General features: G+C 35.0%; 1 protein-coding gene and 1 pseudogene across 1 annotated transcript in view; one reads left to right on the top strand and one right to left on the bottom strand.

Moving 5' to 3' along the window:
• Positions 1–23,277, bottom strand: part of LOC145291948 (semaphorin-2A-like) — a 1,232,857-nt gene that overhangs the window by 49,358 nt on the left and 1,160,222 nt on the right. Inside the window, exon 7 of the mRNA XM_080137876.1 lies at positions 12,361–12,451. Within this exon, the coding sequence (XP_079994002.1) occupies positions 12,361–12,451 (91 nt within the window). The remainder of the gene's footprint in view (positions 1–12,360; positions 12,452–23,277) is intronic.
• Positions 9,876–10,001, top strand: LOC145292625 (U2 spliceosomal RNA; annotated as a pseudogene).

The raw sequence follows: 23,277 nt of genomic DNA, 5'->3' as shown, positions 1-23,277 counted from the left end.
GGGAAGGCGAGGCGCTGTATGTATCTTCTGGAAAGGTTGGGCGTGGGGCAACCCTCCCCCCCGTTAAAAGAACTCCTCACTACAAAAGCATCTACAAAAGTTGTAGATGGCCTATGCCCCTCCCCCAGGGGCTCAAGTCTATGTATGATTCTCATCTTAAATTTAATTCCCCACAACATTTTGGCTAGTGTAACCCTTGGCCTTCGTCAGATACATTTTGTTGAACCCTGTTATCTGCACAGACTATCAAATGGAAGTCTTTATTTAATTTATAAGGGTAGATAACTCTTGTTCCATCAGTTATAATTTAATCAAAGTCTTAAATAATTTTTAATTATAGTCTTCGTATCGCCTGTACTAAGGATTGAACCATAAACCTTTAAAAGACTTTCATTTATAACTGATAATTACTTAACGCTTTATCTGTTGTATTACGGGTCTATGAGGAAGAATTTAGTATAATCTTTTTATAAACTGCAACTTACATTTTGGATGAGAAAAAAAATATAATGGCTATCTATCACTAACATTAAACTATTCAGACTACTGTTCTCATCTTGAAAAACTCAGATACTTATCCTCGAGTGACTTTTGGGTGCTGATATGTGCTGACATGTTAGTACATAAAAAATGTGTATTATCTGGATTCATCAAACTACTGTTCACATCTTGAGTGTCATTTTCACAATATTTTAGTCGATGTAACCTCTGACCTTCTTCAGGTGTATCTTGTCGAACTCTGTAATCTTTCTGCTGAACTTGGGAATTTGAATAGAATTTTGAACGGAACCCATTATGTACTTCATGGGGGTAGCATGCTCTTGTTCCGTCAGCCATGACCGGATAGAGATTCTAAATAATTCATACTTGCATTTTTCGGTCGCCCGCACTGAGAATTGAACCTTCAGCAGAACATTATTTTTGCAGTTGATTTTTCCAAGTACTTTAACCACTGTGCCACGGGTTCTTGCATCCAAATTCCAAAGACACCAACCGAGAGATCTTTTTTTAAGATTCTACTTGTCTCTTTAGTGTAATTGTGTCTATCTCTCTTTTACATAGTTAACCAGGCAGATTTTAAAATTCTTTTTCATGAGTCTCTCCTCCTGTAATTACGGGAATCATGACGATCTTTCTATTAGTCAAGTTTCTTTTTGTGCGTGCATGTGTCTAAATAAGGTTCCAAATTAGGAGCATATAGAGAGGTATTATAGTCGTCTACAGCTGTTTCAAAACGATGTTTATTTTAAGCTATACAATCGACCATGAAAATTTTAAGACATGGTGTTCTACCATGAGGCATCTTAGATTTACTGTCTCCTCTTTAGTGTTATTCCAACAATGTTTCGGCTGATGTAACCTCCAACCTTCTTCAGGTTTATCTTTTCGAACTTGGGAATCTTTCTGTCACATTTTATAATCTGCACAAAATTTCAAACAGAACCCTTTATTTAATCCATGGGGGGGTGTAGCTTGTTCTCATTCCATCAACCATTACCAAGTCGTAGTCTGATGTAATTCGTAATTGATTTTTATGATCGCTCACACTGGAGATTGAATCTTCCACCAGAACTGCATTCTACTCAGTAAATTATCCGTTACGCCATGGGTCCCTCAAAATTTTGTTCTAAGTAACACTTCTGAATGGTGAAGGTTCAATCCTCAATGCCAGCGATACTAAGAATGCAATTCTGAATTATTCCAGATTTCCATCCGTCATGGCTGAGAGAACAAGACCATGCTACCCCCATTGATTAAATGAATAACACTCAAGATGAGAAAAATAGTGTTACATAGTGTGTAGGGTGCGCCCGTGAAAAATATCAGCAGCAACAATAGGATAGCTGACTAGCGAAAATATTAGCAGCACAGAAGAGACGTTGCGAGCCTATCTTTGTTTTATCGTTATTTCCATGGAAAGTGCTCGTTTGAGCTCCAATCTCTGCCCCCCCTCTCGCCAATCTTTCATGATAAACACCCGTCTAGCTGAAACCGCTATCATTAATGTTCCCCACTCTTTATCTGTGCTTAAATCAAAACATAGATTCCATGAACAAAGTTTCTTTCTTAGAAGTGCAAGCCTGTGGAACTCTCTTCCGTTTGCCTGTTTCCCACCAGACTACAACTTGGATGTCTTCAAGTTCAACATAAACAAATTCCTGACGAATCGCCCCCCTTAAGTAAGACACTTTATCAAATCTCCAATACTAACAGTTACTACGATACTATCCCATTGATTACTGTACACGCATTAACATTTATCCCCGAGTGGCTTTCGGGCCTTCATAAGTAGTGAGCTCCGTGTAAAAAAAAAAAAACGCAGTAAAAGCCGTTTTAGCACATGTGCCAATTAAGCAAGTGTGCACACACTGACGTCACGGGAAAGAGAAGAAAAAGGAGAAAACAGAACAATACGTGGCCGAGCAAAAAGAGCAGCAAAGTGCGTGCCTTTTGAGATAGACGTGTGAAACAGAGGGTGAGAAAACGCTCGCAATGGTCGGCGTCAGGTGAGACACTTTTAAAAAGCACATGTAATATGGCAATGATTGTAAAACACTCATGTATGCAAACAGACTTTTGAAAGATAACGAAATGCGTTGTTTTGGTAGAACCACAAATGTATTTCATTTGCACTTAGAAAAATCCTACTCGAAATCTAAAAAAAAATTTTTCTTTTGTTTGTTTTTTGGCGATGGTACCAGACAACGTGTGGGCCCGAGGGGTTTGACATGTAACGACATTGTTTAAGTGTATCGGCCATGTTACAGTTATCCGATTAATTCAAATACAAATTGTCAATCCACATCGCAAAAATTTAGAAACATGCCAGTGTTCTAATCTACTATGTAAAATAAACTAGTAAGGTAACCCGACATTTTTCATCCTAATTTTTTATATTTTATAATGTTTTTTAAAAATAAATTTATTAGGTAAACAGTCTTGTTTTTTTATATTTTTTTAAATAAATTTATTAGATAAACAGTTATGTTTTTCATCCTAATATTTTTGATTTTATAGTATTTTTGTAAATAAATTTATTAGATAAACAGTTTTGATTTTTTTTCATCCTAATATTTTTGACGTCCATAATATTTTTTTTAAATAAATTTAATAGATAAACATTAAACAAGAGGCAGGTGCAGCTGCTGCAGCACACCAGATCCCATAAAAGTCTCGGGGGCCTATGATTATCAAAATTTAAAACTGAAATGGACAATTATGCATGGATGGATTGTTTTTGTCACCTTAAAGCTGGAAGGCAATTCGTGTGCACTGTCACAACCATTATTAGATATTAAGCACATTAGATTGATGATATAAAGACATATGTTCAACATCAGCCAACACATAGAAACCCCAGAGAAGTTTACAAAATAATAATTCAGGCCAAACACTCATGGGTCTCCATTCACAGCCTTAAACCAACCTACACCCTCCTCTCAGATGACCAGTACGAACCTTCCTCTTTGACCTTTTCAAAAAGGTTCTTTATTACTCAGAATATATAATATAGTGCCGATATGTTCCTCTAATCGAGCTGGTTTGAAAATATCATATTGTTTTCGTTTTTTCTTTGTTTTTTGTTTTTTTTTTATCTAGATATGACCAGTGTTGGAAAGGAGGTGGGACAGTAAAGGTCTTACACATTTTCCCCTCTCAAAGGCCCTGTTGCTTGGGAGAAAAATGTTACATATTTTTATTAAAACATCTATCTCTTCTGTATCTTTCTCTCTCTTCCCTCCTCGTATTTTCCTCTCTCTCTCTTCTTATCCCTGCCCTTCTTCTTTAGCCAGCTCATACATAAATATATGGAAATATAAAAGGCAGTTGATTATGTAAAGACATATGTTCAGTGTCATCCAACACATAGAAATGTGTGCCCAGCAAAAAGTAAAAAAAAATCTACGAAGCAAACAACCACAAAGTTAGTATATTCTTGATGAGTGTTGCCTGGATGAATTATATCTATAGTAAAAAAACATTAGCACCTCTTTCGGGAAGGAATGGGTTAGGGTTAGGTTTTGTTTGAATAAGCTTACCTACATTTTAGATACTATTCATCTCGGGCAGTGCTAATCTATAAAATCCTAACTTTGTGGGTATTTTTTTGTTTTCGTTTTTGACTTTTAACTAAACATACAAAAATACACACAAACAACTACCCTTTATATTATATTATCGAGGGTACCCAGAGTTGCTTGGGCGTGGAGAGGGTTTATGGTAAGGATATTAATCAATGGAGCCCTAAAATAACAGTAAATATTAACCAACCCTTAAAAAATGAAAATAACACCAAGTACCCGTACGAGCGCAAAAGAAATAAATAAAAATCTAGTAGGCAGACAGGTAGGCTCGAACCTGTAACGCTAAGAGGAAAAAGAAGTAGAAAAAAACGTGAACAGTTTAATTGCCATGGCCACCACGACGTTGACAGCCTTCGGAATAAGGCTAATTGAAGGGCGTATGACGACTTTATAAAAATGTCAACGAAAAATGTGATCTCTCCTTGTAAATAACGGCCCAGCTGAAGGTGAAAAAATAAATGCTTTTGACCAATTTTTGGATATTTATCGTCTGAGAGACTGAGTTTCAAACGATACCAATTTTGTTAATGTTGGCCGCGTTTGTCGAAGGTTTTAGGGAGACATACACACAAACACACTTTAAAAGACGGGAGATTTATATTATAGATACTTACAGGTCTTTGCTTGCGATGCATGCGCTTCTTCTTTGAGATGTCTTGCTCTCGTCCGTTCTTCTGTCTATAATTGTCCTTGGTTTGTTTTTTTTTCCCTTGAAATGCTATCCATATATAAATTATCAGATTTTTATATTAAAGGTCATCCATCTTTTAAATCAGAACTAATCCTTATCTAAACCATTCGATAATCTTTAAGATATTTATAGGATTAAAAGAACCCCGGCTTATCCTTGAATAAAGTGCAATCTCTTTGATCATTAAGCGATTAGAATTTATAGACCGGGAGGAAAATGTCATAAGTTGGAAGATATTAAATATATTGAAGCTGGCATGGTTACAATTATTCTAATAGGAGATGATCTCTTCTGACATTTAGTGCCCCTTTTTCATTGAAGAGATGTTGTTAGTCTTTCTCTATTTCTATGGAAGGCACTCTACTCCCTACAAGAATTCATGAATGTAAAAGAGTGATGAAAAACGATATGCAAATAAGTATGAAAATAAGATTATTGACAAATTTAACAGCCGCTGATGCTGGGTAAGCAGCAGCAGCCATATGCAAATGAGCAAGCCTGCTGTGCGATGTGATGTCATAGCAGAGATAAAAAGGACACATATATGCAGAGAAGCTGGTATTTGAGACGTGTTCAAGACGGAAGAGAGCGGAAAAGAGTGTGTCTGAGTCACGGGGGCAGCGGGAAAGGGCGTGTCTGAGACATGGTTGAGCAGGAAAGGGTGTGTCAAAGACAAGGGAAAAACGGACAGGGCGTGTTCGAGATGCATGAGTGGCGTCAGAGAGAAACGAAAAGTCCAAAATTGCCTGGAAAAAGTATTGAACTGTTTAAATAATTAGAAAGAATATGTTGTTGGAAATACCCGACATAAAGGCTTTGTTAAAAAAACAAGTGAGTTGAATTTTGTTCTTTCTTCTGCTCCCTTTCGGAACAATCTACAATGTGCTGACAACCTTTAAAATGTAACGACATTGTTAAAAAAAAAGTGTACAACGTTACAAAATGAGTCCATGTTTAAAATCCTAAAATACAAATGAATAGCATGAATTGCCAGGGTAAAAAAAAATAAAGCTAACTAATATTCAGTATATTTTAGCTGGCAGGATTGCAGTCGGTCTTATGAGGGATTATTTATTCTGTCTTTTATGGACCCCTTTTTCACTTGATAGTCTTTCTCTGCTTGCCAAATTTGTGTAAACACCTGACAAATAATTGTATCAATATTTCAAATATTTCTATGGGCTCTCTTTTTAATAAATGACCTTTTTTGTAAGTTGTCTTTCATTTTGTGGCATTTGAACCATTTTTAGAACAAGTTACTATGCTTCATGTTCTTTATCTTGAAATATTGAGTCTTGCTGATTATTTTGTTTTACAGCAGGTTAACTGTCTTCCGGGTTATTTAATACTGATCAACAACAATAACAACAAAAAACTCCTACATTACAATTTAATCTGTAAGTTCGTTAAACAAATGTATACCCGGTTATTTAACCGATGGTAAGTGCTCGTCTGAGCTCCAATCTCGGCCCCCCGTCGCCAATATTTCACGAAAAACGCCTGTCTAGCTGAAACCACTGTCATTAATTTTCCACACTCTTTATCTGTGCCTAAATCAAAACGTAGATTCCATGAACAAAGCTTCTTTCTTAGAAGTGCACGCCTGTTGAACTCTCTTCCGTTTGCCTGGTTCCCACCTGACTACAACTTAGATGTCTTCAAGTCCAACATAAACAAATTCCTGATAAACCGCCCCCTTAAGTAAGGCACTTTATCAGATCTCCAATACTAATGATTACTATGATATTATCCCATTGATTACTTTGTACACATTAACTCTTATCCTCGAGTGGCTTTCGGGCCTTGATAAGTGGTGAGTACCAAGTACAAAAAAAAACACATTATCAAAGATAACAGTTGCATACATCAAAATGGTGGAAAAAATAAAACAAAATGGCATAGAAAATGATACAGTAAAACAACTTTTTATCAGAAACTACTGGGCAGATCTAGATTAAATTTAGTACTAGTAAGTATTATTGTTATGTATTTTATGTTCTTATCTGTTTATTACACGGACTATTGTCCTCAGATGCCTTAATATCTATTTTTAACAGTTCATGACTCATGTGTGCATGTGTGTATTACATATAATTCACAGTACATTTATAACAACATACCTGTTGCGTGACATTCTGACTTTTGGCAGCTTCCTGGGGGATTCATCAACGTTTTGGAAGAGCTGGGTTCTTCTATAACAAGCAGGCATACAAGACAATGTATGATTTTATATATTGGTTTATTTAACTCCCAGGCATTTCCTCTTCCGCAGTATGGAGTGAAATGATGATTTCGGACTTGTGGTGTTTCACTGTATCAATTTGGAGACTGTCGCCCTCTTATGGAGGAGACCTGTTTAACTCATTTTGCTTCCTTGACTTCTCGAACCCAACTCAATAAACCAGACATGTCACGTCCGGTCCCTATTCAGATACTTCCAGTGCAAACTGATTGGTCAAGCAAGTTTGATACATGTCACAACATGACTCTTTGACCCTTTCTGCACCTGCATGCTTGCTCAACTTATTGTTTCCTACAATTCAATTTCTGTTCATATTAGTTAGATTCTTCGGACTACTGTTCTCAGCTTGATTGTGATTTTCACAGCGTTTCGGTCGATGTAACTCCGACCTTCAGGTGTATCTTGTCAAACTTGGAATGTTTCTGTTGAAATCGGGAATTTGGACAGAATTTTGAGCGGAACCCTTTATTTACTTCATGGGGGTAGCATTCTCTTGTTCTGTCAGTTATGACTAGATTGAGGTCCCAAGTAATTCGCATGCCTGACGGAATAAGAGCACACTATCCCCTGAAATAAATAAAGGCTTCCGCTCGAAATTCCGTCCAAATTCCCGAGTTCGACAGAAACATTCCCAAGTTCGATGAGATAAACCTACACACAAGTGGCCCCCAAATAGCCAATCTTCATCTCAAAAATTCAGATATGTCAATCTTTGTTATTTACTCTGCTAGACAAATAGATGGATAGATAACTGAATAAATGCTTTCTATTCGGCGTTGCCCGGCGTTTACCGAACAGAGGGCATTGCCTAGGCCGCTGCGAGGAAGGTGAGCTCTCTCTATCGTGCTAGAAAACTACTAACATCCGAAAGTGTCCTGTACATCTATAAGGCAACCATTCGCCCATGTATGGAGTATTGCTGTCATATTTGGGCTGGTGCATCGGCTACTAGTCTCTCGCTCCTTGACAAGGTTCAAAAGAGAGTTGCAAATCTGCTAGGCCCTGAACTGGCATCTAAGCTTCAGCCTCTCTCCCATCGACGAAACGTTGCATCCCTCTGCCTGTTCTACAAGTATTTTAATGGTGAATGCTCTAACGAACTGCAAGCACTTGTGCCCTCACGACGTGAGCACCCTCGACAAACCCGACAGGCTGCAAAATCCCACTCCCACACTGTAGAGATCCCTAGATGTAAAAGATCTTTCTACTCCAGTAGTTTCTTCCCCAGAACCGCTAGACTTTGGAATTCCATTCCAGATCCCTGCTTCCCCAACTGTACTGACATGCAGAAGTTAAAGTGCAACGTGAACAGACATCTTGCTGCTCAAATCCCTACATAGTACCCCAGTAATTGTTGCCCCTGATAATAACCCCCTACACCAAAGTGGCAATGTGCCTTGTTTGGGGTGAAAATGTAATTAAAAAAAAAAAAAAGAAAAAAGTATGATATCTCTTCGATGCATAGTTAAAGATTAGTAGGATAATTTAATGCAAAACCATATTCAGCCATCAATATGGCATAAAGCACTCATCTTAAGGCAACGGGCTACAACTTTTGCTCATTTTAAACGACCTAAAAGGTTTAGTTCATTTTTTATTTCTCTTTTAGTGTGTTCAAGTGTTATGATTAAAATATGTGATGTTTTTTTTTTGAAAACTCTGTATGTCTCCTTTTCCTCTACTTCTAATCTTCCTCCTCCATGGAAGGAGATATGTATATATAAGAAAGATGTATGCATATGACAGAGAGAAAGTTAAAAAAAAAAAACAAAAAAAACTTAAGTTTAAACATATGAAATATAATATGGATTTGCTCGAAATATATTCCAGTGAACCTTTAAAACTTATGTAATTTTGCCAATTATAAACTCAAGTAGCATTTAAAAAAAATTGCTGATATATATCTTATAATTATTATTTTTATATATTTTTTATATTTTTATATCTACGTATTGAAAAAAAATGTTTTTTTAAGAATCCTTAATTGCTTGTCATCATCCCTGCAGAGATGTTTTTCCACATACATTTCTCCACATGGAATCTACTGAACTCTGTGGTTTTTGAGAAAATATGGACCTATTAAATTTCTCGTGTTTTTATTTTATTTATTTGGTTTAACTTATGGTAATAATTCACACAACTCTCTAACATTAAATATATCAGTCTCCTTATTTGCTTCATTAATTCTTGGATCTTGTTATCTAACTCTGAACTTGGACACTCCAAACTTACCCAATTGGATAAAATAAAAAATTTTTAAAAATGTTAGCGTATGAAGGAGCAATGGAAACAGCATACACTTCCGGTGGATTCTGGTAGAATTTCCAAGGAAAATAATTAGATTTAGAAACAAAAAAACAAAAAACAAAAAAAAAACGAATATAAAATTTTTCGAACTTAGCATAATGCCAGATACACGATTTTGTTTTTATTAGTTGTAAATCTAAACTTAGATCAATTTTAAACAATATTTTTGCTCATTCTGAAGGAAAAAAATGTATTTTAAATTGATATTTAAACCACTAAACGATGACGTCATCTATTAAAGAAGACGATGGCATCATTTATGAGTCCAGAAAGTCGTTTAATCTTGGAGCACAGGGTTCGAATGAAGAAGAAAACAAATGGATTTTAAATAGTTATTTAAACCGTTAAAACCTCTAAACGATGACGTAATCCATTAAAACTGGGATGTATAAAAACAAAACATACTGAACGAGGTCACTTATTAGTCACGCGCAAGCGACTTAATAAGTCGGTCGGTCAGTCGGTCGGTCTGTCCGTAACACTTTTGTGCTTGGTCTTTTTAGTAAAGATAAAAGGTCTGTTTTTAACAGATACTGTTCTTAGCTTTTTAAGCTTTTCTTGGCCTTTTGGCCAAGATCAAAATGTAATATCTGTTCTTACTACATGCTGTACTTATTGTGATATAAAGTGGGGGATCAATTTTCTGTATTAATTTAATGTAAAATGATCACCCACTTTACAACCAGTCAGTCTCAAAGCCATTCAAGTCATTCTCCAGATCATTCAAGTTGTTTTTGAAGGATTCCAGTTATTTTTTAAGCATTCAAGTCATTCTTAAGGTCATTCAATTCATCCTTAAGTTCATTAAAGTCATTCTAAGTCATTTACTTTTTATTTATTTAAGTCATTTCAGCCCATTTTTCGGTCATTTTAGTTTATCTTTAAGAATTCCATGTCAATCCTACATCCACGCATTCATTCATCACACGAGAGCACGCGACTAATGGCTATCGGCCTTGTTAAACTAGGTACAGCATAATCACATTGACACAACGCTTCCTGCTGGATCACTGAAGTTTAGCAGCATTGAACCTTGGTCAGTACTAAATAGGTGACCATTTGGACCTTCCAGATGCTAATGTGTTCTCCGCTTATCTCGGCATTGATTCCAGTCGTCCTGGACTTTTCCTTGCCACTGGACTCAAACAGTGGCGATTCAGGAGAGGTGTGGTTGGCAATTGCGCAATCCTTGCCTCACAATTACATGTGCCGCTGCACTTTCAGGGTGTATCCTTTTGTCTTTTGAGACTGAATAGAGGCATCGATTAAACTAGAGAGAGAGAGAGGAGGCAGATATACTTTAGAAAGTTTTCTCTTGAGGCACAAAATCGGGCGTCCTGGATATAACCTTAAACTAGATTCGATGGTGAGGCCGCAACTTGCGGGCTTTGGGGAGTATGAAGCCACCATTTAACTGCCATTGCTCCCAGGTCCACTCTGACCCGGAGTGGTGGTAAATAAATAGAAAACAATAAACCTGAGTTTTATGAATAATTTTTTTTTTTTTTTTTTTTTTTTTTAAACATTTTTTTTCTCACGTGATTAAAAACTAATTTGGTGGGGAGATGTTAGGGTTTAAGGTTAGTTCCTTCAATCAGTAACAGTGTGTTCCGATCCCATCCCACTTATTTTTCTCCAGATGTTTATATTTTCATAGCCAAGTCCTGCAGCTCATTTCAGATGCTACCATTTTCTTCTGTTGAATCTACAACTTGCTCAAGCGTCTGTACTAACTTGTCCAACATAGTTAAATTAATTATGCTGTTCCATGATTTAAAACTTACTCATTTTTCCCCCTTTTTATTCTATTTTATCAAAATGTGTCTACTGTTTCTTATAGACTAATCAGGTTTGTTGTCACATTCTTATTCGCTGATCCATTTGACCTGCGCTCGGCATATTCCAGCGGTTTGCATAAGTTTCCAGTCTATCCCTTCCAGATATTTAGGAGAATCAGGTGTTCAATATACACTAGTACCGAAAACTTTAGCACTCGCCATTTATTCTTAACCCTTTATGACCTGGTTGAATTAATTTGTTCAGTCATAAATAAATATAACGGCATAAATAAAATTGGAATTGATTCAAACACACCTTGTACGTATTAGTTCTCTATCTGGATAGATGCTAGATACCTCCAGATTGCTTATATCTAGTATTTTTTCATCTGTCTCAGAGAGTGGAGGGTTTCGTTTGTTGTCATGAACACACTTTTTTCAAGCCTTGACAGAGTACAAAATAGACTTCGTGGTTTAGTGGAGGATGCCCTTTTCTCTACCCTGCAACCTCTCTCCCACAGAAGAGACGTTGCGAGCCTATCCTTGTTTTATCCTTATTTTCATGGCAGGTGCTCGTCTGAACTCCAATCCCTGGTCCCCCCTCGCCAATCTTTCACGAAAAACACCCGTCTAGCTGAATCCACTGTGAAAAATTTCCCCCACTCTATATCTGTGCCTAAATCAAAACGCGGATTCCATGAAAAAAACCTTCTTTCTTAGAACTGCACGCCTGTGGAACTCTGTTCCGTCTGCCTGCTTTCCTCCGGACTACAACTTGGATGTCTTCAAGTCCAATGTTAACAAATTCCTAATGAACCGCCCCCCCCCAATTAAACACTTCATCAAATCTCCACACAAACGTAATGTACTTGCAATAACCCTTATCCCTGAGTGGCTTCCGGGCCTTGATAAGTGGTGATCACTGTGTAAAAAAAAAAAGAAAAAAAAGCACTATGGATAATAATCAAGTTTATGAAATGCAATAATACTCAGTGGTAGTATAACTATTGAACTTCATAATTTTTTTCCACTTTGAAGACAATCATAGTATCATTACTCTTAAAACTAACTAAAATTAACAAATATTTTTTAATCATCTCCGTCATAATTCTGGTAATAGAAAGTTAATATGAAAGTTAACTATTTTCGATAAGTGAATACTAGTCTGCTTTTCTGTAAAATGTTACCAAAAAACACGTATAAAGATATTTTAAGAAATCAAAAAGTTACAGTAGGCATAAACAGTTCAATACTTACTGACAAGAACTGCTGTGGAATTATCGAAGGGGTCAAAGGCACACAAACCCATTCCTCGCTCACTTCTCCCAATTTGTCGTAGACTGTGAATCTGTAAGAAAAAGCAAGATAATGTGAAAAACAAAACCCAGTGGATAATGAACTATCACGTTCCCTGATTAAAAATTAATGGAAAGCTTCAATGCTGCCAAGACTAAGCTCATTTACTTTAATAATTGCAAGAAACCTTCTCAACCACCAATAGCTAATGATATATTATATGAAAATACTTCAGTTAAACTCTTCAACTTAACGTTTATAGGGAACATGAGTTGGAACAGATACATCGAGGGCATTGCCAAGGCTACTAGGAAGAATGTGGACTCTCTACCGTGCTAGAGAGTTACTTACACCTGAAATGATCCTGTACCTCTACAAGCCCACCATTTGCCCATGTATGAAGTATTGTTGTAACATTTGGGCTGATGCATCTGTTACTAGTCTCTCACTCCTGGACAAATTTCAAAAGAGAGTCGCTAACCTGATATGTCCTGAACTGTCATCTAAGCTTCAATCTCTGTCCATCAACGAAATGTTGCATCTCTCTGCCTGTTTTATAAGTATTTTAATGGTGGATGCTCAGACGAACTACAAACCCTCGTATATACTCGATGTAAATACCCCTGATAAACTCGAAAAAGCAACAAAATCCCACCCCTACACAGACGTGATTCTTAGATGCTAGAAAGCCTTCTACTCTAATAGTTTCTTCGCCAGAACTGCTAGACTTTTGAATTCCTTTCCGAATTCTTGCTTTCTCAACTATACTGACATGCAGAAGTTCAAGTGTACTGCAAACGGACATCTTGTTGCTGAACTCCCTAGATAGTATCCCCGCAATTACGTCCCTGATAGTAGTTCCCCTACAATAAAGTGGCACTGTGCCTTGTTTGGAGTGAAAATGTAATAAAAAAAAAAAAAAAAAAAAAAAAGATTAACATCATCAGATTAATCACCATTTTTATTGCTCGAATGATCTCATTTTTTCAAAGGTGATAACGTACGCATGAACATGGAATGTCTACCTATATGATATATATAGTCATCCAAAGACAGGCTGTTTTGTGGTATCACGGGATTTAATTAGTTGGTTGGTTGTTTTTTTTTTTATGGCATATCAACCCATTTCAGGTTATTTAATGCCGAGTTTAGAGATTTTGAAGAAAATTTTTTTAATAGAATATATTTGTTTGTTTGTTTTTTTTTGTTCTTTTTCAAGTTGGTTTCTATTTAACCCATAGTTTGGACCCTAACAGGTACTACCACTCTGGGTCAGAGTGGACCTGGGAGCAATGGTAATTAAGGGTGGTTCCACACTCCCCAAATCCCAAAAGATGGGGCCTCACCATCGGATATAGTTTAAGGTCATATCCAGGACCGGAACTTAATTGATTAGACTACGAATTGCTTCAAGCTGGGATCGAAACTTGACCGTCTTGATGACAGCACTTGTAACGTCTAGGCCTCTGGGTTACTGCTAAGATAGGTTAAATGACATTGTCAAAGGCCGGGAGTTCTAATTGTTCATGCAAAGAGCATTGTATTTAGACGATATTTCACTTAAGAATATGCTCAACTCAAGAAAGGTAACATATGCATGCCTGTTGAAAGCTATGTTTAATTTCTGATGGGTAACTAATCTGTAGAAATCCTAGAGATGCATAAGTCTTGAACTTTAAAAATTGCAGACAAAGAGCAGAGATCTTTCTCATGTGGATATGAAAAATTATGTGTGGGAATTCTAAAAGATCCATTTTTTATGGACTGACTCCGGTTTCTAATTGGTTTCTAGCAGAACGTGGCTCCATTTGCTTGGTCAATTTCTATCGCCAGTGTTTATAAATAGAACCTTCCAATTTTCTTTAATCATAACGTCTAATTATATAAAAAAAATATTGCACACACACACATGTATATATATATATATATATATATATATATATATATATATATGGGTAGTTATTTTTGTGTATATCCGTTCGAAGCGTTGAGTGAAATTTGAAGAATAAAACATGTATAAATACATTTGAAGCCAAAACGATTTTCAAAATGCGCGACCACGCGTCACCTATCCGGCTTCATAAAAACCCCGCAGTTAACAACATCACGTGGACTCTTCATCGAACTATCTTCCACTACATCATGTCGAGGAAGAGGAGAGAATAAAAAAAAAAGATTGATAAAGGAGTCTTACTCCGAAATATATTTCTTTAAAAACAAATACCTGTTTATTTTATAAAAAAATTTCGTGTTGCAGTTTTCGCTTCAAATGTATTTATACATATTTTATTCTTCATATATATATATATATATTTTTTTTTTACACAGTGATCACCACTTATCAAGGCCCGGAAGCCACTCAGGGATAAGGGTTATTATTAGTACATTACGTTAGTGTGGAGATTTGATGAAGTGTTTACTTAAGGGGGCGGTTCATTAGGAATTTGTTAACGTTGGACTTGAAGACATCCAAGTTGTAGTCCGGTGGGAAGCAGGCAGACGAAACAGAGTTCCACAGGCGTGCAGTTCTAAGAAAGAAGCTTTGTTCATGGAATCTGCGGTTTGATTTAGGCACAGATATAGAGTGGGGGAAATTTTTCACAGTGGATTCAGCTAGACGGGTGTTTTTCGTGAAAGATTGGCGAGGAGGGACCAGAGATTGGAGTTCAGACGAGCATCTGCCATGGAAATAACGATAAAAGAAGGATAGGCTCGCAACGTCTCTTCTGTGGGAGAGAGGTTGCAGGGTAGAGAAAAGGGCATCCCCCACTAAACCACGAAGTCTATTTTGTACCCTGTCAAGGCAGGATAGGCTGTTTTTAGCAGCTCCTGCCCAGATATGGCAACAGTATTCCATCCTTGGACGTACTTGGCTTTTATATAGATAGATACAAGAATATATATATATATATATATATATATATATATATATATATATATATATATATATATATATATATTTCATGCCTATAATATATACAATCATATAATTCATTGTGTGGAGATTTTCAGTATTTATTTAAACAGTGCTCAGTAGCGAGTAGAGATTAGTAGTAGAGTAGGGGATAAAACGTAAATACCCGTGCAGCTAAATTCCCATTGATATATTTTCAGACTTTACTATATAACCATCAGGGAAAACTACTTCCTACTAGCATTTAGGTAGTGCTTTCCACTAAAAAGTATTACAGAAAAAAAATAAACAAATAAATAACGTCTACAAAATAGGCTGTACACTTATTATTAGCAGTAATTGGCCCAGTGTTGAATCTTCAGACTTTAAACTCTGAGGTTCTGGTTTCAAGTCTACTCAGATTTAGCCACACTGATGTAAATATGACGACGAAACATGTGTCTATGGAAAATTATTTATATATGTATGATCTCCGTTTTCTACTTACAAAATTTTAGTTAAGATTTTCTCTTTTCATCCTTATGTAATTAAATACTGTTTTAAGATTGAAGACTTTTTGCGAAATCGGCTTATGAAAGTGCTAAGTCTATTTCTTTTTAACAACTTTAGTTAATGCCTTTTTTTTCCTCCTTATATAAATGAATTCTCTTTGTCATTATAAACTTTTAGAAGTCGGATTATGTAGGTGATAAGTCTGCGATAGGTTAAAGTTAATTTTTTTTTTCCTTCCGGGAATTTAAACTGGATTCTTTATTTTTATGTTTGCATTTTTTTTATTCAAGGTTTCTTTAGACTATATATATATATATATATATATATATATATATATATATATATATATATATAGCCAGTAGAGTTTAGTTTCCTAGAAGTACATCCAATGAAACAACATGTGTCTACCAAAATAGTGCTCAATGAGTGAACAGAGCAGGTATGTTAATTTTATTTATACAAACATTAATGGCTACATATGTGCATAAATGTTTCTGTAATCACCCACGTTGGGGGATTACGTCTTCAAGCCAAGAATTACCGTCGAAAGTGATATTTCCACCAATTTCGGTGATTTTTTGGTGGAAATATCACTTTCGACGGTAATTCATGGCCTGAAGACGTAATCCCCCAACGTGGGTGATTACAGAAACATGTATGCACATATGTAGCCATTAATGTTTGTATAAATAAAATTAATATATATATATATATATAATTGTATTGCTGTGGTTTCCTAGATATTAAGCCAATGAAACTCTGGTGCTTATAAAATAGTGCTCAATAGCAAGTAGAAGTAAATTATTGTATAATTTTCCTTATTGATGCAAATATTATTGGCTACATATATGCATACATGTTTTAGTTTTGTTTTCTTTTGAAAACAAGAGTCATCAGGCCACTAGTTTCACAACTGAAACATGTATGCGCTTATTTTTGCAATAACGTTTTTATGAATAAAGAAGTTATACAATTAATACATACAAGAAATAATTGTGTGACGCCAGAAAACGAGAAGAACAATGCAAGAACAATTGTGTGACGTCAGAAAACAAGAGCAGTGACTAACCCTTACACTGTTAGAAGTAGCAGGATTTTCAATGAATCGTTCAGAATACTACAGATATACAATTACTTTAGTTCCAGAAGATTTTAATCCTCTTCTATAAAACTATAATAAATTGAACGTAAACAAAATTAGCACAAGATCATCAATATATCTTCGAAAAATTCAAAACAGCAATTAGAACTGTGTACGATTGTTTCAGAGACGATATTAAGTTTATTTATATATAATCTCTTCATTAACACATGACACGTACACAAAAGGGTGACTTCGTGACCGGGCTCGAATATCTTGACCAACAGTAATTATCACTTTCTACAATTGTTAATATTTATGTCAAAATAATATAGTTATAACGCTTATCTAAGAAATAAAGTTTAGCCCTATTTAGGGAATTCATAGAAAGCGGTTAATTTTAGCGTCAACACACTATTTTGAATTATTGCAATTGAATAGTATGACTGCTTACCGTTTATGATAGCTAACTTGCCATTTGTAGGCACTAAATTTCCTGCAATTCTTGTGTTAATTGCCTTGGGGTAGAATGCTAGTTTATAAAGTCAAAGGTGATGTTGTGACTAGGATTGAATCTTCTGAATAGCAATAATTATCACTTCCTACACCGATTATTGCGTAAACATGAAACATTAATCTCTATAGGTATTATAGTTACAAACATATATATATATATATATATATATATATATTTATATTTATATATGCATATGTACTTAACCAAAATGTGTATGTAAATATTATAGATATATTCATGTATCTATAATTTATATGTAAATATTATGCATATATTAAAAAGGTGTGTAATACTATAGAAGCATAGATATATATATATATATATATATGTATGTATCTATAAAATGTATGTAAATATTATGTATATATATATACATACATAAATACATATATGTCTGTGTGTGTGCGTGTGTGTCTATAATTTGTATTTAAATGTATATATTAAAATCTATAAGATGTATATAAATATTATGAGTTTTCTTCTTTAGTTTGACGAGGTGGGTCTCTTTAAATAGGGACTCGACCGAAATATATATATATATATATATATATATATATATATATATATATATATATATATATATATATGAGAGAGAGAGCTAATAGCGGGGAGGGGGCGGCTTTGCCCGGTCGTAAAATACGTTTAAATACATTTTAATTTGTCCAAATCGTATATATTATTATAGAGTCGTGATTTGAAAAGAAAAAAAAGAAACGTTTTGTGTACCATCAGCTAAAAGCAAACCTGTAGCATTCAAAGTTAGTGACGTCACCACTGCACCAACGTAACATGCATATGGACTAAAAATTAAAAATAAACTAAAGATGAGTATACAAAATGTACAACGTTTTTTTTTTTTAATTTTGACCCACTAAAACTAGATAAACCGGCTAAAGGCCCATAAAAACGATTCATAAAACATCTAATCATTGCAGGCCCCCTAACGCCGCTCTGCGACTTTTAGCTTCGGAATAGATAGTTTGGAAATATGGAGACAGACAGGCAGCCTTTTATATATAAGATAATGTGTATATATATATATATATATATATATATATATAGAGAGAGAGAGAGAGAGAGAGAGTCATCCACATACAGTACTGTTTCGCTGTTTCACAGCTCATTAGTGCGGCTAGACAGGCAACTACCTCAAGCCAGGATTGAAACCCGACCACCTGTACGACAGTCAAGGTTCCTAACTACTCCACTATCGGCGTATATATATGGCTAGTACCAGATGGGTGACCATTGTGGAATTCTAGGCAGTGCATGTATTCTACGCTTATCTCGGCATTTTCCCAGTCGTCCTGAACCTCCGCTTGCCACTGGTATTTAACAATGTCAACTCAGGAGAGCTTTTGTTGGAGATTGCGCAACTCTTGCCACAAAAATTCCACGCCCAGGCACTCTTTACAGTGGGTATCCATAGTCTGTCAAGACTGAATGAAGTCATTTATTATCTATTATATATATATATATATATATATATATATATATATATATATATATATATATATATATATATATATATCAGAGAGAGAATCGTCCACAAATTCTTCGCTGCCAGACAGTTAACAAAACAAATGATGACGAAACAATCAATCAAGCCATCGGAAAGATTAGTTAAAAGAAAAATGGTAATGCCATCGGGAACTTGATTCTATCTCCATCTTCGATAGCAAATTGTAAACAACTCGTTCGTCTCGTCTAAAGCTACGATATGTCGGTCCAAACACTGATTAATATGCGAGCAGAATGAAAATTGCCAGCCATCAAATAATGCAATGACGGTGAAACACAGATAATAATAATTAATGTTAGCGAGTGCTGGGGGTAGTGAACACGGTGATTGGTCGGTTAACTCTTTAAGAGTTTTGACTGAGTAATGAGTTAAATAATGACTAAAAGATTTCGCCTTCTTATGACCTTGTGCGATGCAAATCGAAACCAAGCGACGACTAATCGTTATATCTAGGTTATGAATAACATCTATTTTGCAAGCAGGCATAAATCTTGGTGATCTTGGTGTGGGGTTTCTCTTTTTACAAACTCTGAATTATTGTCAAAACAAAAAAAAAAATAAGTAAGAAGAGAGAAAGAACAAGATTACCAAGGTCGTTGAAACAACGGTTGCATCATTCTATCTCTCCATGACCTATCTCGCTCCCGACACAATCCTCCACCTGCAAACGAACCACATTCGTACTAAAATGCAGTACTGTTGCCACATCTAGGCGGGAACTGCTCGAAGAACCCTTTCCTTTCGTGATAGGATTTAAACCTGGCTTTGAAACCTAGTAGCGGATGTCCTTCTCTTCCTCCCTGTAACCTCTTTTTCACCTTCAAGAAGCGTTACGAATCTGCTCTATCGTTATTTTCATGGCAAGTGCACGACCTAGCTTCAATTCCTCCCCGCAAACACTCACCTAGCTACAACCACTGTCAACAATACCCCCTGTGCCTAAATCTAAATGCAAATTCCATGAACAAAGCATTTTCTTAGAACTGCAGAACTCTGTTCCACTGGCTTGCTTTCCAACTAACTACAACATGGTCGTCCACAAGTCAAATATAAACAAATTTTTGTTGAGCCATTCTCTTAAATAATCGAATTCTACCAAGTTCCATCAGTCACATGACAGATTACTTATGTTCAGAATAAGTAGGTTTGAAAGCACTTTTTAAATATCGCTTAATGTTATCATACTTAATTTACTATTTTTAAGTTTTGGTTTCGATCACAGTTCGGGTATTCTTTTTTAATTACAAAAAGTGAACTGTTTAGAAAAAAAAACTTAATACTCACCTGCACATATTTCAGTTTCGTTTTATTTTTGTTTTACTTCATTTTTTTAAAAGGAATTTAAAGTTTATAATACTCAGGGTATTTCTGTTTATAATGAATAAGAAAACTGCATTAATTAAAATATAATGTCGAGCAGAATGCAAGTATATCTAAATATATATTAGTGATGAGACGATTCCAATATTTTTACCAATTCCATACTAAATTACAGATTCTGATACAGTTACTGATTCCGGTTCTTTACAAATCTCTCAATATTTAACACTATAGTTGTATTTTTTCTCTGATTACTGTAAAAACACACATGTTAAATGTGTAAATATTTTCCCAAACGTAAAAATATACATATGGGGGACGATCTATCGATTTTAGCTTCACTATTGATTTAAAATCAATAAATATTTATCATTTTATCATTATGAGAAGCAATGGAAGGTTTAGCTTAAAACAAAATCAAATAAAATAGACAATTAAAAGAATCGTTTTGGCATCGGAAAATCGGTACAAATTTTTCAGATTCCAATACCCTCAAATATTCTGATTTTTCCGATTACAGATACCGATTAATTGTCCCAACACTAATATATTTCTTACCCAGTAATATTTTCCTTTTCTTTTCTTCCTTTCTTAACCCGCCCAACCAACTCCTCTTCCTCTCTTTCTTTTTTTCCTCTCCCTCCGCCACCTCTCCGCTCTATCTAGCACTTCAAACCCTGGATTTTAATACTCATTTGTAATTTTTTTTTAGAATCGTTTATTTTGGCTTGAATTGTCTGAGGAAATCGGCATGATCATATTATTTTCGTCTAGATAGAAACAATCTATTATGATTTAAGCAACAAGAAAAATACAACAAAAAACCCCGAGGTTGAAATAATAAAAAAAATTTCAGCTCTAAAGTATGGAGTACTTTTTCCCCTGTGTTTTACTAAATATACCTCCTTATATAATGTCTTATTTATTATATTCCGAATTTTATTGGGTTTATATAATTGAAAATTCGGTAAACGTTCAGATACCAATAATTTTTAAGTCAAAATGAGATGACAAACTGTAAGCTAAAAAATTATATTTCATGATTGAGCATTCATATATTGTTTTAACAAAATCAAAACATCAAGGAATAGATTGATAGCAACAAATAGTGTATTTCATCGTTAGTTACAATTGTTTCAAGACTATTCGGACAAATTCAAACCCTATATCGTTTGAAAATTTTTACAAGAACTGTTGTGTTTTGACCACACACTTAAGACTCGGACGAAAAATAAACACGGATATACAAGTCGGAGAACAATAAAAGAGTATTTAATTTCAAATAAATACAAATATAAAATACGCAGGTTGCAAAATAATTGCGTTTGCGGCTTTTTAAGAAGTCCAAAAAGTTCTTCTTTTAACGACTTCAGTTTGATGGCCCCATTCAAGTTCAGAACCAAGAGGGATAAAATAATGTCTTTCCTCCACAGAAGTTCAAACAAAAGAGGGAGTTGAAAGGGAATCTCTAGTCCAGCTTAATAAATAGGTTGCCGTGATTGGTCGATGAGCGGCACCTTTGGCCAATGAGACAGGGCCTTATTTAAAGTGTAAGGAAAGGACATGAGAAGCTGAAAAGGGAGGTAACTATTTTTTTTATAGAACAGCCGTATTGAATAAAGAAACACTTTAGCAATGAATAATATAGAATCCATTTCCTTTATAAGAAAAACGCGCGCGTGTGTGTGTGTATATATATATATATATATATATATATATATATATATATATATATATATATATTATAAAAAAAAAGTTTTTTAATTTTTTTTTCATATTATTTTGTATTCCTGCACGTCACCAATTGAAAACGAATAAAGAAAAGTTATAAGCTTTTATACTTTTCGTATTCTTTTTTATTCATATATATATATATATATATATATATATATATATGTGTGTGTGTGTGTGTGTATGTGTGTGTGTATGCGTGCGCGCCTGGCCTTTTCAACATAACTTAATTCTACTTAAAAAGAGTGGCCATATTTTCTTTTTATGAAATCCCTAATTGATAGTGAACAATTATCAGCCTCTAATAAACCCTGCTTATGTTAAGTGCAAAAAAAAAAAAAATATTCCCATGGAATTTGTTTAGCCATTCTTGCACTGAATCCAATTCTTATCATCATTCTTTTCTGCTTCCAGAATTCCTTGTTCTTCATCGCTATTAATTATTGGCATGTTTTTCCCTTCTTTTTTGTTGTTGTTGGTGTTATTCTTCAGATGACATAAAAATATCATAACGCAACCATTAGAGACGGTCGAGTGCGCATAAGCCAACTGGAATAACAGACGGGTTGCGTAAAGCTGATCTCTCTATCACCGTCGCACACTCGATTGCGCACAAAGCGACATGAAAGTCATAAAAGAAGAATTAACTTACTGTCAGAATGTTTTTCCAAAGAGATGTTCCCAATTATTTGGCCATCGTTGACTATCTAAAGTGTGTGAGCGTTTATCATATCAGCGAGTGTGACGGTTATAATGCTTCAGTTAATTAGAGGGCCATATTTTCTGCTTCATAAATACCCTCTATCCCATGAAAAAAGATATGAATGTACAAAAAAAAAAAATTCTATGTCAGCCATTTTTAAGTCTTGCATAATTGCAGGAATCAGAAACAGATTCCTGAAAATGAAGCCTCAGCTTTTTATAGGCAACACAAAATATTACGAGGTGAAGAAGAAACTAGACTTGCAGCTCTTGGTAAAAAATTGACACCCACCCAACCCCGCCTTCTCAAACGCGCCCTGCTAAAAATCTCAACAAACCAGAAGAGTAAGTGACTCGGTCAACAGCAATCGGTGTTTTGTCAGATCCAGTTCTTGATATCAAACTTAGTCTGTATTGCAACTTCTGACAAGAGTTTCAGTTTTCCAAATTTATTAATTTACTTACCGTTGCCCGGTCGTAAAATACGCATTAATATTATATTTTAATATTTTAGTTAATGCAGATTTCTTTTATTGTTTATAAAAATAAACAGAGATACTGTAGGTATTTAAATGTAAAGTTAAGTTCCTTTTGGTAAA

The sequence above is a fragment of the Euprymna scolopes genome, chromosome 13, assembly GCF_053919585.1.
Source record: "Euprymna scolopes isolate OS-2025 chromosome 13, ASM5391958v1, whole genome shotgun sequence".
Taxonomy (NCBI): Eukaryota; Metazoa; Mollusca; class Cephalopoda; order Sepiida; family Sepiolidae; genus Euprymna; species Euprymna scolopes.
Note: the sequence above shows the minus strand (reverse complement) of the source record. Positions and strands in the feature narration are given on the sequence as shown.